This window comes from Grosmannia clavigera (assembly GCF_000143105.1).
Source record: "Grosmannia clavigera kw1407 unplaced genomic scaffold GCSC_168, whole genome shotgun sequence".
NCBI classification, from domain to species: Eukaryota; Fungi; Ascomycota; class Sordariomycetes; order Ophiostomatales; family Ophiostomataceae; genus Leptographium; species Leptographium clavigerum.
The window spans coordinates 550,546-565,353 of NW_014040771.1; the positions used below are offsets into that span (position 1 = coordinate 550,546).

A 14,808-nucleotide genomic window follows, 5' to 3' on the forward strand; every position below is an offset into this window, starting at 1 on the left:
GGGAAATGAGTAACGGATGCAAAGGCAGGCGGGCCAAGAAGGGCCAAGAAACAAGATGGGGAAAGGATACGTCAGGAAAGAGAAGATTGGAGCAGGTCAGCGGTAGGGGCTAGAAGGATCTGACGACGCAGAACGCCGGTCGTAGCTCCCAGATAGGGATGCCTTGGCAGCCACGTACGATTTCAGAAGAAGGAGCTAAGGACGTCGCACTAGGGGCAGGCTGTAATCAAGTCTGCCTCCTTTTTGACTCTTTGACAAAGGTACACGGTTTATTGTCCGGGGAGACTGGCAAAAGGAAGAGTATTATGTGAGATTGGGCGTCAGCCAGGTGACCCTCACCAACCCATGCAGACGGACGCCAAACGGCAAAACTGACCATTTCCGCGCTTTCCCCGCACTTCGGCTCGCTAGCTCTTCAAGGCTGGGCCGTTGGACGGCTTAGGTAAGAGCAGAACGACGTTGTGTGGCTGTACACATGACGTGCATGAGAGTTATCTGGTTCTAGAGCTCAGACAACGGAGCGACTAACGTGCGCCCGGTCTGGGCCTGGAGGACCGTTAGAACGGAGGAGCACAGAAGTGCATAGCATCGCCATCCCTCGGGTCTGTTCAATCTGTCTTGACTTGCACTAGTCCATGGGTCAGGAGAGTGTTTCGGTGCATGTCTTGTCTGTTGCTGTCTAGTGATACCTGTTTCTGTCCTCAGGACAAAATACTACACAGTATAGACGGCATGCTTTCTACCCAAGCGGTACTCCAACGCGGAACGGCCAAAGCGGAATATCCAACGGGGTGGTATCATGGCCACATGGCAGCAAGGTCGATCAGCAAGTTAGTCATCTGCTCATCAGCTGCAATGCATCACAGCTCGCAAGGTGCAGCCGGCAGCCTGCAGCCTGCAGCCGAGAAAGAGCGGGCCGTCTCACGCGACGTCGAGGGCAAAAGACACGGGGTTGTGCAATTCTGATTCGCTTCGCATTAATTCTGTTGGCGTCGACAATACTACGAGCACCCGCTACCGCTCTGTCCCTCGCTCCTTTTTATTTCTGCTGTCCCACCACCTCGATCCGCTCGATCAGGGCGCCGCCGATCCGCGCAACCTCGGCCAGGATGGCGTCACGGTTGACCTCGACCAGGTCCTCGGCTCTGGGCTCGTCGGTAACGGCCTCGGCATCGTCGCTGCCTCGCTTCTTCTTGGTCTTGGTGTTGACCGGCCTGAACGAGTATGGCAGGTTGATTCGGAAAGCCCTCGGCTGCACCTGGGGGTTCCACATGGCGGCCATCACGTGATCGCCATCCTCACACGACCCGTGAAAGAAGACCAGCGGCGCCGCCGTGCCGTTGCCACCGTACGCCTCGCTGAGCTGGTCGAAGAGAAGCTGGACGGGGTGGCACGGAAGTGGGCGCAAGTCGCGGCCGGTACGACCGTCGAGATTCTTGAACACGGCCGACCGTCGTTTTGCCGGCGCGTCAACATCGGCCTCCTCGACCTCGCCGTGGACCAGCCGTCGGACCAGGCGCGGCGACAGGTGGATCAGCACGTCATAGTCGTGCAGCGACGGCTGGAACAGCTGGCGCGCGTCGAGATCATCGCTGGAGCCCGAGCCCACGCCCACGTCCCTGTCCTTGACCAGCCGACAGGCAGCCCGGGCCAGACTGGTCATGCGACCGGCCACGACTTTGCAGGGTAGCGGACGACTGCCGCCACCGGCTGTCGTAAAGGCCGTGCCGCTCATCTCGTGCGTGGCTGCCACGAAGAGCACGGTGTGCTGCATGTTTGGGTCGATCTTCCGCCAGGCCTCCAGACGTGTGCGTGGATCCGTGCTGCCACCAGCGCCAGCATCGTCCCCGGTCTTGTCGGTTGTCTCGTTTGTGTCTAGGTGTGCCGTCAGCTCCGACGTGTCGACCACCAGCGGCTCCGTCCGCCAGTCCCAGCGTGCCAGGAACTGCAGCACGCGCAACAGCCCTGCCGTCGGGCTGCCAGGTGTCTCCCACGGATGGCCCTGCAAGAAGACGTGCAGCACGACCAGCTCGACAAACTCGTCCGAGACGTGGCACGACAGCTTGTGTGCACTGAACCATCGCTTGGCCAGCCGGATTGTCGGCGACAGCGCTGGGAAGCGCGTGCAGAAGGTCGAGATCGTCTGGTTCTGCAGCGGCAGCACGTCAAACAGTCGTCGCTGCGTCGCCAGCAGATGGGCACTCGAGGCCCGCACGTGCTGTTCGGCCGTCTTGTCCTTGGTCTGGCGCTCCAGCAGGCTCGTCTCCAGATCGCTGTGCACGCGCAGCCGGAATGCCGCCTCGTCCGCATACACAATGTCCAGAAACGCCTGGTTCTCTGTCTCGTGCTGCGCGTCCTCCAGTCCGAGACGGGTTTCGATGCCGGACCGCAGGCCCTCGAGCGACGAGCCGATCCGCAGCATAAAGGCCATCTTGGCCCGCTGGATCGCCACCAGGCTGTCTGGCCACTTGCCCGACGCCTCAAAGTACAGGACCACCTCCATCGGCTGCAGGGCTGCCCGTTCCGTCTGCACGGCTGGCAGCCGGATGCTGGCTGACCGCAGCTGCACCGCAATCGGCGACACCTGTCGGATGTGCAGCGGCAGGTCCTCCAGGCTGCGGAGGTCCTGCTCGAGCGTGGAAAAGGCGTCGCGTGCCGCCGTGAACGTGGCAGCGTCTGTCTCGGCTACCAGCGGCACCATCGCCGCGAACCCGCCGCCAGCGACCTCGATGTGGTCCTTGGCCACCAGACCCAGCCGCAGGCCCAGGATGTACCGTGTGATCTCCTCACACAGCGCCGACGTCCCGCACGACGTCCATACGAGCGTCTCCTGGATGCTGCCGTCCTTGAACCGCCGCAGCTCTGCTCGCTCGCCCCAGAACTCGCGGAACTTGCGGGCTTCCTTCTTGTTCTCCGCGTCTGGGCCATGGTCCACCTGGCGGGCCATGTTGGCCGGGTCGAACACGACACCCACCACGATGCTCGTCTGCGACGAGTCGGCACCAGCAGCAGCAGCAGTTTCCGAACAGGCCTCATTCAGCGCCCACCCAACCTGTGGCGGCAGCTTGACGTGCACAAGCTTCGCCCGGTCGCCCAGCGCCTTCTTCATCGTCTGGAAGACGTTGTCGCCAAATTCCCACAACGAACCGCGGCGGTGAATCGCGTTCTCTTCTGCAGCCGTCGCCTGCTTCGACTTGTGGATCCGGAAGACCATATCGTAGGCCTCGAGAGCAATGTCGGCCCGTGCAATAAAGGACAGGGTAAACTGGTCAGCCGCTGAGTCGTCTGTGAGCAGCTGGTGGGTGCGCTTGGCATATTGCTTCAGCAGTCCTGCCGACCAGATGCTCATCTTATAGCCCACGTTGAGCTGGCGCCCGGCGTCGTACAGAACCGGTGTTCCTTCACGAAGAGCATCCACCCCGACGTCCGGCGTGTTGCCTCCGATGATGCAGGGTTTGTTGCGAAGGTCTGTGACGGACAGGAACTGCACGACGGCCTTGAAGATCTGCGTGCTGCTCAGCGACGTCGACAGGATCGTCCCCGCAACCTTCTTCCGGTTCCCCGTCTGCATGAGCAGAGCAACCAGTGCAGCCCATTCGAAGGCTCCAAAGCCGCCACGCGTGACAGAGCCGCCAAATCCACGCTGCTGTAGCCACACCCGACCCAACAGGCAGGCGTCCACAAAGGCAGGGCACGACTTCTGCGTCTGATGCAGAAGCTTCAGGTACGCAATGTACGCACCGTCTGCCTTGATCGTGGTGTTGTAGAAAGGCGTTGCCGGGAGGTCCTTTGCTTCGGCAGCCGCGTCCAGGCGGAGACAATTCTTGTTGGCGAACAGCTTTTGCTTGGGAAAGATGCCGTCTGCGACGCACGGGATGATCCGGATCTTGCATTCGTTGTGATGGCGGCGACCTGACGGCTTGCCTTTCTCCGTTTCTGTCGTCTTCCGGACGGGTGTCGCAACGAGAATCGGGAGCAGCTGGTTGTCGTGGAGATACTCAAAAGAGAGATTCAAGGCGTCGGACAGGGCCTTGGACACAGACTTTGCAATGTTGGCTAGGTAATACGCCCTCTTGTAAAAGTACCGCAGGTTGAGATAGTCCTTTTCCTGAAAAAGCGAACGTGGCATCTCTACAATCATGTCGACGGCAAACTCTCTTTGCGACCGGGCCATGGTCTTCAAGACGAAGCTGCCCACCACATTGCAGTGTGTCGGTTTCTCAATCGACAGTTTAACGAGCGAGTCGTCTGACGGCCGCGGGTTAGGGTACGGTATGCGTATCGAGTTTTTCGTTTCGAATTTAGAAGACGCCTTGCCGATCTAGACCATGGGTTAGCAAGAGGGCAGACAAGAGTCCCAGGCCCAGCCGGTACGTACAAGAACCGGTCCATGCGTCTCTACTGCCTCAACGGCGCTCTTGAGCTTGCGCAGAAGTTCTTCCGAGTCGGGCAGCAGCTTGCCATAATCCACCCGGCTCTGTTCCAGCAGCTCTGCAGTCTCGAGAATGAAAGTGCTGGGCCGGAAGATGCCAGCCGAGGCTGCGGCAGCCGACTCGGCATTCATGGTCGCATAGAACTCGCCGGGTGACGAGTGGTCCGTCTTTCGTCTCTTGGCAGGATTGGAGTCCATTGTGACGTTGACGTATGGCGCAGGCAAGTGTTGTCTGCGATCCTGTCTCGGAGGCAGTCAGTTTTGCGATGCAGCAGAAAAAAAAACCAGACTAATAAAAAAAATACGATAAGAATCCTTATCGATAACACCGGATCAACTATTAATCAGTGGCCGGCGGGGCCTTGCTATAGCTGCTTTCTGCAGTTGCAGCTGCTTCTAGGCTGCTTCGTCTGCCATTGTATTGGATCTGTTATGCCTGAGTCAAACTATGGCCGGAGCAAAAAAGCCCGGTAGCAGCCAGCAAGGTGCAAAAGCGCAGCTGAAGGCGATTGGAGAAGCTCTTCGCCAGCAAAAGTACGATGAGGCGATTCAGCAGGCTAGAGACGTGCTCGAGGCAGACTCTAAGAACTACCAGGCGTAAGTAACGACTGTATCTGGCAATTTTGCAGTAAAGATCTGACTCGTGCAGATTAATTTTCCTGGGATTCGCTCTGGATAAGACGGGCAAGCTGGACGATGCTGTACCCGTTTACGAAGACGCAGCCAGCGTGAAACCTGCCGACCCACAGGCATGGCAAGGTCTCATCAAGGTGTTCGAGAAGCAGGGGTCACGAGCGATTCCCAAGTACAAGCTCGCAGCCATCAAGCTGGCGGAGATATACAGTGATGCCGAGGACATGTACAAGTGCCAGGTCGTAGTGGACACGTTTGTGGACTTTTCCCGAGCCAACGCAAGCGGAAAGCAGCTTGTCGACGCCCTGGGCATCTTGCTTCCCGACTCGCCGGTGTATCCGATTTTAAGAGGTCGCATCCAGCCTCCAGCAACAACGTACACGGCGACTGCAAAGGTGCTGGAAGCGGATGAGGCTATGCGAATCAACACTCTGATCGGCGAGCGGAGAACACGGCTAGGCGCTCGGCTGGTCGAAGTCACTGCAGAAGTGAAGCGGGACACGTTTGCAGACAGCCAGCTGACGGACATCTACGGCGAGCTGATCAACTGGACCAATGACGACGAGCTGCGACGGTCGTATGAGGAGAAGTTGTTGTCGTATCGTGTCGAGCGACTCGCAGTGTTTGTTGGCGACAAGAAGGAGCAAGAGCTGGAGGAGGTGCGCAAGTTGGCTAAGGGCATGGTCATCATCAAGCATCCTTTTCAGCTGGCGTGGGAAATCACGATTGACTGGTGTGACTTTGCCGATGTCAGCGACTGGGATGTGGCCCTGCTGTGGGAATTTTACACTCTCTTCCCGACATCTGGCTTGGGCAAGGCATTGGGTGGGTTTTTGACAAGCGAGCTGTCCCCGTTTTCCCAGAAAGCGCCTCCGGAGGAGGACGCTGGGCCTCAGGCGGATAGCGAGGGTGGAAAAGAAAGCGAAGGTGCAGCGGCTAAGGGAGGTGGCGAGAAGGCCGAGGGTGACGCTATACCAACAGTGCATGATACGCTTCCGAAGACGGACGAAGACCGTCTGGCATTTCTGCTCGATGGGATAAAACAGGCAAAGTCCCTGCTTGCCTACCGGATGGCAGGCATCTGGTACCAGCACTCGGAGGACTTCCTGGACAACATCGAACTGATGCGCAAGGCGCTCAAGTTCCTCGACGTTCGGCGTGCCGACACGGGCCTCTCGCTCCAGAACACGGAAGACGCGTTTACGGTATATCTGGCAACGGCGTTGATATACTACCAAAGGCCGCGGAACCACCCCGAATCGAAGCAGCTTTTCGAGAGGGTGTTATCGCACAACCCAGAGGCAACCCCGGCACTCGTCGGGGTGGGACTGATCGACGAGGAAGAGCTGGACTACGGCTCGGCGGTGTCGTTCCTGGAACGGGCACTGGAACGTGACCGGAGTGATCTGCGGGTGCGGAGCGAGGCTGCGTGGGTGCGGTCTCTCCGGGGAGAACACGAGCACGCACGGTCGGAGCTGGAGGCATGCATTCCGCTGCTCGTGGAAGCGGGAGTGACGGTCAAGAAGCTGCTTGCGCTGACGCAGTACCGGCTGGGGGTTTGCATGTGGCATCTGGACGGGTCCAAGGCGGCGAGGAAGAGCCGCAACGGAGCGTATAAGCAGCTGCTGAACGCGCTCAAGAATGACCTGCACCTGGCGCCAGCATACACGAGCCTGGGAATTTACTATGCAGACTACGGCAAAGACCGGAAGCGGGCGTACAAGTGTTTCATGAAGGCGCTAGAGCTGTCGTCGGGCGAGCTGGAGGCAGGGCGACGGCTGGTGCAGACGTTTGCAGACAAGAGAGACTGGGAGAGCATCGAGCTAGTGGCGCAGCGGGTGGTAGAGTCAGGGCAGGCGACGCCGCCTTGGGGCTCGAAGAAGAAGGCGCACAGCTGGCCGTTTGCGGCATTGGGCACGGCACAGCTGCACAAGAAAGAGTACAACAAGGCGATGATGTCGTTCCGGATGGCGACGCGACTGGACCCGAGAGATTACCACTCGTTTGTGGCGCTGGCAGAGACATATCTCCGGGTGCGGATGCACTACTCGGCAGTGCGGGCGATCGAGCAGGCGCGGAAGATCAAGGAGGGCGGAGGGCTGGACACTGCCTACGACGACTGGTTTACAGATTTTCTGCTAGCTAACGTGTACCGGGGAGTGGGCGAATACGACAAGGCGACGGAGCTGTACGAGGCGATACTACAGCAACGGTCGGACGAGCCAGGCGTGCTGATAGCGATGATGCACGCAATGGTGGAGAGTGCGGACAGCTGCGTGAAGCGCGGGCTCTTTGGCGAGGCGACGAGCAAGGCAGGCTCAGCGTTAGAGCTGGCAGCCAAGGTAGCGACGACGCAGACGGCCTCGACGTCGGGGTTCTGGACAGCGGTAGCCAGCGCGTGTGCAGTGTTCTCGACGGTTCAAGGACGAGTGAGCGAGTTCCCGGTGGCACTGTGTCGGGAGCTGATCGCGGGCGGAGAGCAGGGCCAGGGTCCCCTGGGCTCGGCGGCATACAGCTTTCTGCAGGACATTGATGGGGTGGGAACGGGAGTGGTGGCGGCCAGCGAGATGTTTGCGGAGAGTGAGAAGGCCGGGGTGGACCTGACACGTTGTCTGCACGCGACGATCCTTGCGTTTAAGCGGGCGCTGCACTTTACGGATGCCAGCGAACGGCAGATGCTGGCGGCAGCACACTACAACGTGGGATGGGCGGAATACCGGGCGCACAGTTGTCTGCCGACAGCGATCCGGAGCGGACTGAACGGCTACCTGCGAGCGGCAATCCGGTGCTTCAAGCGGGCAATCGAGCTAGAGGGCGGCAACCGACGATTCTGGAACGGACTGGGGGTGGCGACGAGCGCAGTGCATCCGCCGATCAGCCAGCACGCGCTGGCTCGCAGCCTGTATCTTGGACGGGGTCGGGCAGCGGTGTGGGCGAACTACGGGACGCTGGCGCTGGAGCACGGCGACGTGGAGCTGGCCAACAGGGCGTTTGCCGAGGGCCAGTCGAGCGACCCCGACAGCGCGGCCAGCTGGCTTGGCCAAGGCTTTGTGGCGCTGGCGTTTGGCGAGGCCGACGAGGCCGGCAGCCTGGCGATGCACGCGATGGACCTCTCGGACGCTTCATCGCTGGCGGCTCGACAGCAATATGCGATCTCGGTATTCGACCGGCTGACGGCCAACGAGGCGTCGACATCGTCGACAGCAGACCTGGTGCGACCTCTGATCGGGCTGGAGCAGGTGCGACGGTTGCGGCCACAGGAGTTGCCATACGGCCACCTGTTTGCGCTCTTCCGCGAGCGGATCTCGGATGCGGACGGCACAACAAAGCTGCTGGAAGGCATCTGCGCGGCGCTGGAGGCGGATTATGAGGCGACTGAGTCAGCGGCGTCTCTGCGGCGGTATGCCGTGGCCAAGGCCGACGTGGCACGAGCCTATGTGGCGCTGGGGGCATACGAGAAGGCAGTGGAGAGCGGGGAGATGGCGCTGCAGCTGGTGGGGGAAGGGGGTGCTGGCGAGGTGAGCAAGCCAGAACGAGCCAAGATTCGGCTGTCGGCACATCTGTCGAGCGGACTGGCGCATTTCTTCCGCTCGGCGTTTGACGAGGCGCTGGCCGAGTTTGAGGCGGTGTTGGGAGGTGACGACGACGACGACGACAAAAACCCCGACGCAGTGTGTCTGTTTGCGCAGGTGCTCTGGGCCAGCGGCACGGACGAGGGACGCCAGCGGGCACAGGACGAGCTGTTTGCGGTGATCGAGGCGCATCCGGACCACATGCAGGCAGTGCTGCTGTTAGGAGCGATGGCGATGTTGAACGGCGACGGCGAGAGCGCAGAGGCTGTGGTGGCCGAGCTGGCCGAGATGCAGACGCAGACACGGTCGCAGTCGCGGGCAGCCGCCGGCGATCAGACGCAGATGGGCAACCTGATGCACGCGCTGGCGAGTCTGGACGGTCGACAGAAGAGCCGGCATCAGGCACAGAGAGACATTATGCTGCAGCCACATTTGCCACATGGATGGGGGAATTTAGGAGAGGAGGAGGAGGAGGGGAAGGAGGAGGAGGACGACGACGACGACGACGACGATGATGAGCAAAACTTTGCCTGTGATATGGCCCTGCGGCTTACTCGCAGCCTTATCCCACCACGCGGCAATCTACGGCCCGAAGACCTGGCGAGAGCGTGTGTGGGCACACGGCGGACAACCGACGCGCAGGTCTCGATTGCTGTGGCGCCGTGGCTTCAGGATGGCTGGCAAGCATTGGCAGAAGCGGTGGTCTAGGATGGGGTTTGGAAGGGAGAGATCAGGTGCTGGACAGAATCTCGGTCAGGATACAGCAAAGTCGGCAATAATTGCTTTGGCAAATGGTATCTGTGTGATCACGTGCCATTTTACTCATGAACACCCTCTCATCAACTCATTGACGCCCCCTCTTTTCTTCTCCTCACGTCCTCGCAGCGTCCTTCAAACGGCCCAGCCGACCTTCGAGCCAGGACTTGTGCATGACCTCGACGCGACCGCCGAGAAAGCGTACAGCCGGCGGTTCGAGCAAGACGACGCCGCGGGCGACGACGGTACCGCTACGAAGGAGCAGCTTCTCGCCCATGGCCATCCGGCCGATGCCGATGCGGTAGATGCGCGTCAGCTCGAGCCCGAAGAGGGTCTGGCCACGGCCGTCCTGGAGGACGAGCCGATGGGTGGCCGAGGGGCCAGCGGAGGGTGTCGCCGCAGCCGGGAGAGCGTCTTCTGCGGGCGTGCCTCCTGCGTTTTCTTCCACCACCCGAACGATCTCCCGTCCCCGTTTCTGCTCGCCGCGCTCGATCGCCTCCAGCTCCTGCACCTGCTGCCACCGGCTCTGCGCCAGGTTCTCCACGTCGACCACCTGCACGACCACGTCACGCGGCAGCCGCATCTCCTGCTGCATGGCCGCCGTCGGTGCCGCCAGCTCGGCCGGAAAGCTGCAGCCAGCCACGGCCGCCGCGTCCAGCAGCCCCGGCATCGTGAGATCGGCCGCCAGCAGCTGTGCCCGGGCTGTGGCCACGAGCGCCGGCAACGCCGGTCGAAGGTGTTGTTGCTGCTGGCTGATAAACGCCTGCAGCCATGCCTGTGACGGCGGCGGCAGCTGCTCGGCCGTGAGCGCGGACCGGATCTGCAGGGCCTGGTTCATGGTCGTGAAGAAGTTGAGCAGAAAGAAGCTAGAGGACCTGCTAAAAGACCCGCTCTATTTTTCTTACTACGCCGTACTCCGTAATACTCCGTCGCCAAACACACGCCAAGTCATGTGACCAATGGACAGTTCCATCATCACTTCCATCGCTTCAGCTTCGTCCATCGTCCCTTGTCATCCCACCCACCATGTCCACGATCGCCTCGCCGCGCGAGCCGCCGCCGCTGCGGCGTATCCCTTCGGCACAGACGCCGACGTCGTCGACGCGGCCGAGCATCGAGATCAGCCGGTCCGTCGCCGGTTCGCCCAACCCCAGCATCACGGGCGCCTCGTCGGCCGCTTCGGCTGCTTCGACGACGGCGACACCGTCGGGACTGATGTCGCCGGCCAGCGTCACCACCGCTGCCGTGCGCCGCAACCGCGCTGCTCTGCGCGAGTACTACAATATCCACAAGAACGGCACGGCCACGCCCGCCCTCGAGGTCACAGACGTCGACCTTGCACCACGACAACAACAACAGCAGCTCGGCGGTAGCCTCTCGGCATCTTACTCCGAGGTCACACCGTCTGCCATGGACCGCCCCGACTTTGACGCCGTCGCCTTTGTGCGCAACACCCTGCAGGCCGGCGGGCTCGAAGACCTGCTGCGCACTTACACCCGCGTGCTGAGCGAGATGCGCGCCCTCGACGCCGAGAAGAAGAGCTTGGTCTACGACAACTACAGCCGCCTGATTACGGCTACCGAGACTATCCGAAAGGTTTGTTTTCTTTCCTCGCTTCGCTCGCTTCTCCCTTCTCCGTTCCTCGCCTCACTCATCTCTCTTTTCTTTCCTCGCTTCGCTCGCTTCTCGCTTCTCGCTTCTCCTCCCTGTTCCTCGCTTCGCTCGTCCGCTAATCCTCTAGATGCGTGCCAATATGGACCCCCTCAATCCCATGGCCTCCACCCTCGATCCGGCCATTGCCCATATCTACAGCCAGGCAAAGGCCCTCTGCGACGCTATGCGTCAGTCTGTGCCGGCCCCCGATACCCCCGACGCCGCAGCCTTTGCCGCTCGCGCCCGCACTCGCCAGCTGGCTGCCGCCGTGCTAGAGACCCCCGACCGGCTGCGCCAGCTCATGCGCGAGGGCCGTCCTGACGAGGCCAAGGCCGCTTGGGACCGGCCCCGCCGTTTGCTCGAGCTCTGGCGCGCCAAGGGCCTCGGCGGTGATGATGTGGCTGCCTGTCTCGCCGACGGTGACGCTGCCCTGCGTGGCGAGCAGGCGAGCCCGAATGAACTAGTCACGTGACCGGCTGTACAAATCCGAAGCGCATACGACGCAGACAGGGAGTTTGGTTTTCTTAGCAGCGGCATGATTCTTTTATAAACTCTTTTCGGGCTTTCAATAGACAGTCTGCTCCCTAGATGGCACACGCTGCCGGCAGCGGCTTCTGTCCGCTCGGCGGTGGCTCGCTGACATCCCAGAAGAGAAAGGGGTCGTGGTCGTTCTGGCTGACGAGCACCTTGGCATCGTCATGGCCGGCGGCGAGGCGGTGCTGCAGCTGTGCCTGCAGGGTCTCGGCGAGGAAGAGGCGTTCCGAGTTGCTGTGCAGCACGCAGACGACCCAGCGGTTCCGGCTGACGGCCGCGAGCACGTCGTGGTGGCTCATCTCGCCCGTGAGCAGCATCTTGGCCGAGGTGGCCGCCTTGAGCACATCGCTGCCGGACCCGGCACAGACGGCCACCGAGCGCACGAGCAGGTGTTCGGCCACGTCCAAGCCGTCGCGGTAGTCTGCCGGCGGCGCAATCAGCACGTGACGCATGCCACCGAGCCGCTGCGCAAAGCTGCGCACGAGCGCAAACGCGTCGACGGCCACCGGCAGGTCCACCTGGCGTCCGTAGCCGACGACGCTCTCGGGTCCGCGCACCGGCTTCAGCGTCGTCCGCCGGCTGCCGTCCAGCACGTGTGCCGCCGTGCCCACAGCCTCCGCCGCCGCCTCCTCCACCTTGTCGGCCAGCCAGTCGTTCAGGCCGCCCTTGGCCGCGTCCAGCGCCGTGTGCGGACAGTACACTGCAATGTTCTTCTGCGCCAGCCGGAGCAGCGACGCCTGCTGCGTGTCGGCCGGCGTGATGGCCTTGAGGCCCCGGAAGATGATCGGGTCTGCCGGTCAGCAAAGAAGGAGATGGGGAACAGAAAAGAAAAAAACAGAGACAGAAAAACCCACGGTATGCAACAATCACAGAGACGTCGTACTGGATCGCCTCGTCCACCACGCTCGCTGTCAGGTCCGTCGTCAGCAGCACCCGGTTCCGAAATGGCTCCGTCTCCTCGAGGTTCCCCAGCAGCAGCCCGACGTTGTCCCAAGCCGAGTCGGCATACTCCAGCGGATATCTGAGCCAACAGTCAGCAACACAGCTTCGTCCGTGAAACGAGAAGAAAACCGTGGGGTCCTGACAGCCTCTGCATCGCATTGACCACACCGGCCGTAAACGTGTTGCGCGGATGCTCCATCGTGCGGGCGCAAGTGCACAAAGAACGCAAAGGTGGCAGAGAGAGGGGCTGTCGCTGCGGCTGCTTGAAAGAACGACCGAGTGCGACGGGACGGCAGCTCAATCGGAATCTCGAGCCTCTTCTAAACAGTAAGCTCATCTAACAGAGTGTCGTGTTTAGAAATCGCTGGCGTTTGTGTTTGCTTGTTGTGAACAAGGCTGTCGACAGCTTCGTCTATTTGAAGCTAATGGATTCTTTCGCACGATAGCTTGCACAGTGTCTCTATATTTTTAGCACGTTGCCCAGGCCATTCAAGCGTCAAATGGGAAAGGGCTTCGTCTCTGCCTCTTACAAACACACATCCAATTCCGACCGTCACAAATCTGTCAATCTTTTTTCCGAATGGCTGATAAATCACGAGCAGCCTGCAGTCGAAGGTGGCTGGCTGATGTGCTTTAAAATACTCTGCAAAACCGCATTACTAATCCATCGATGGCGTCAGCGGCTACAGCTACGGAGTAAAAGTTGACGATCCCCACCTCCAGCTTCAAACGACAGACGAACTGGCCAGCAACTGCTGGAGAGTGAGCAGCGACTTTCTCTTTGCAGCGTAACTTGTTCGATTACGTCCTCACCTGTTCCTTCAACGACGAACAATGGCGACGACGGCCACGTTCAGCTATGCCGATCCAGCGACGATTGTGGCCAGCGACGAGCCGTTTGTGAAGCCATGGTCCAAGGTCGATGCTGACGTGACGTCGTTTAGCCGTACCGCTGTGCGCCGTCTGGTCAGCGACATGCGCACAGCCCTAGTCGCGGATCCGGCCGCCTTTGGCGTGGACAAGTCGGGTTTTGCGCTGTTCGAAAACGTGCCGGCGACAGAGCGAGCATTTGTTGACGAGGAGGCTATCCGCACGAGCTACTATGCAGAGGTGGAGCAGCTGCTGCGTGCCCAGCTGCCACGGCCAGAGCAGTCGGGCCAGCCAGTCGCCCGGGTGGTTATCTTCGACCACACGGTGCGGCGCCGCAACCCTGAGGCGCCTCGCCAGCCTGTACAGCAGATCCACGTGGACCAGACGCCGCGAGCAGCCGAGCAGCGAGCACGTCGCCACCTGGCTGACGTGGCTGGCGTGACCGACGCCGACGTGGACCGTCTCCTGCGCGGCCGCTACCAGATCATCAACGTGTGGCGTCCCATCGGACACGCCGCGTCCGACACGCCGCTCGCGCTCGTCGACTGGCGCTCCACCGACCCGGACGACGCTGTTGCCGTCGATCTTCTGTATCCCGCATGGCAGGCCCTTCGGCCTGGCGGTGAGCTGCTGCCTGACGCTGACAAGGCTCAGTCCACCGACGGCTACGCCATCCGCGGCGAGACGTACACGGTCGTGCCCAACGAGAAACACCGGTTCTACTACGCCAAGGACATGACGCCCAACTCGGTGCTCTTCATCAAGTGCTTCGACTCCCGCAGCCAGGCCGTGCCCGCTGGTCGCCCTGGTGTCGCTGCCTGGACGCCACATACCGCCTTTGACGACCCGGCCACCCCCCCCGAAAGCAAGGGCCGCCAGAGCATCGAGGTCCGCTGTCTAGTCTTTTACGAGGACGAGTGAGCGCATGGGAAGGCGGCTGACGATCTGTAACGTCTGACGAGCAGCGGTAATTAGTAATACGATTCTATAATGATACGGGTGGCCGGGTTTGCCTGCTCGCTTGTCGATAAGACCATATTAACAGATCGGCCTCGCCTGGTCCTTACCGAACGGCTGTCATCGGTTGCAAGCTGTTTCATGGCCTTCCCAACAGCTGCTTTCTATCCCCGCTCTTCTCCAACAGCCTTTGTGTGGGCGGCCCGGCCGTGAAAGTGACCATATCAGCCCAGGTTCTTGCTTCGTGACGACAAATTGATTAGTAAGCATACGTTCCATTGGAAAGGAACTGTGATCGCAGTGCTGTGATAAATCGCCCCTGTCTGATAGTGGTGTTCAAGCCTGGGCCGTTGTGTCTAAAGCAGGACTCGCTGTTTCGTTGATCATTCTCTCTCATTTGTCTTGGCTGAAAATACCGAGGGTTTGCATCTTCTGGCGGATCTGTTCGAGGCTCGTTTC

At 60.8% G+C, this 14,808-nt stretch overlaps 6 protein-coding genes across 6 annotated transcripts; 3 read left to right on the forward strand and 3 right to left on the reverse strand.

The window, feature by feature from the left end:
• Window positions 1-1,039: 1,039 nt before the first annotated feature.
• On the reverse strand, window positions 1,040-4,630 carry CMQ_2068 (pre-rRNA processing protein utp22; the record flags this gene model as incomplete). The annotated part of the gene is made up of 2 exons (XM_014314994.1): window positions 1,040-4,321; window positions 4,379-4,630. The coding sequence occupies 2 exons, from the start codon at window positions 4,628-4,630 to the stop codon at window positions 1,040-1,042; spliced, it is 3,534 nt and encodes a 1,177-aa protein (XP_014170469.1).
• Window positions 4,631-4,880: 250 nt separating this feature from the next.
• CMQ_2025 (antiviral protein) lies at window positions 4,881-9,345 on the forward strand (the record flags this gene model as incomplete). The annotated part of the gene is made up of 2 exons (XM_014314951.1): window positions 4,881-5,029; window positions 5,082-9,345. The coding sequence occupies 2 exons, from the start codon at window positions 4,881-4,883 to the stop codon at window positions 9,343-9,345; spliced, it is 4,413 nt and encodes a 1,470-aa protein (XP_014170426.1).
• A 163-nt stretch (window positions 9,346-9,508) lies between these two features.
• CMQ_2022 (mediated genome instability protein rmi1) lies at window positions 9,509-10,231 on the reverse strand (the record flags this gene model as incomplete). The annotated part of the gene is made up of 1 exon (XM_014314948.1): window positions 9,509-10,231. The coding sequence occupies one exon, from the start codon at window positions 10,229-10,231 to the stop codon at window positions 9,509-9,511; it is 723 nt and encodes a 240-aa protein (XP_014170423.1).
• Window positions 10,232-10,419: 188 nt separating this feature from the next.
• Window positions 10,420-11,518, forward strand: CMQ_1888 (uncharacterized protein; the record flags this gene model as incomplete). Its single annotated transcript, XM_014314814.1, has 2 exons — window positions 10,420-10,989; window positions 11,135-11,518. 2 exons carry the CDS (start codon window positions 10,420-10,422, stop codon window positions 11,516-11,518), a joined length of 954 nt encoding a protein of 317 aa, XP_014170289.1.
• Window positions 11,519-11,630: 112 nt separating this feature from the next.
• CMQ_1992 (ngg1 interacting factor) lies at window positions 11,631-12,721 on the reverse strand (the record flags this gene model as incomplete). Its single annotated transcript, XM_014314918.1, has 3 exons — window positions 11,631-12,370; window positions 12,435-12,601; window positions 12,666-12,721. The coding sequence occupies 3 exons, from the start codon at window positions 12,719-12,721 to the stop codon at window positions 11,631-11,633; spliced, it is 963 nt and encodes a 320-aa protein (XP_014170393.1).
• Window positions 12,722-13,356: 635 nt separating this feature from the next.
• Window positions 13,357-14,313, forward strand: CMQ_1993 (uncharacterized protein; the record flags this gene model as incomplete). The annotated part of the gene is made up of 1 exon (XM_014314919.1): window positions 13,357-14,313. The coding sequence occupies one exon, from the start codon at window positions 13,357-13,359 to the stop codon at window positions 14,311-14,313; it is 957 nt and encodes a 318-aa protein (XP_014170394.1).
• Between the last annotated feature and the right edge of the window lie 495 nt (window positions 14,314-14,808).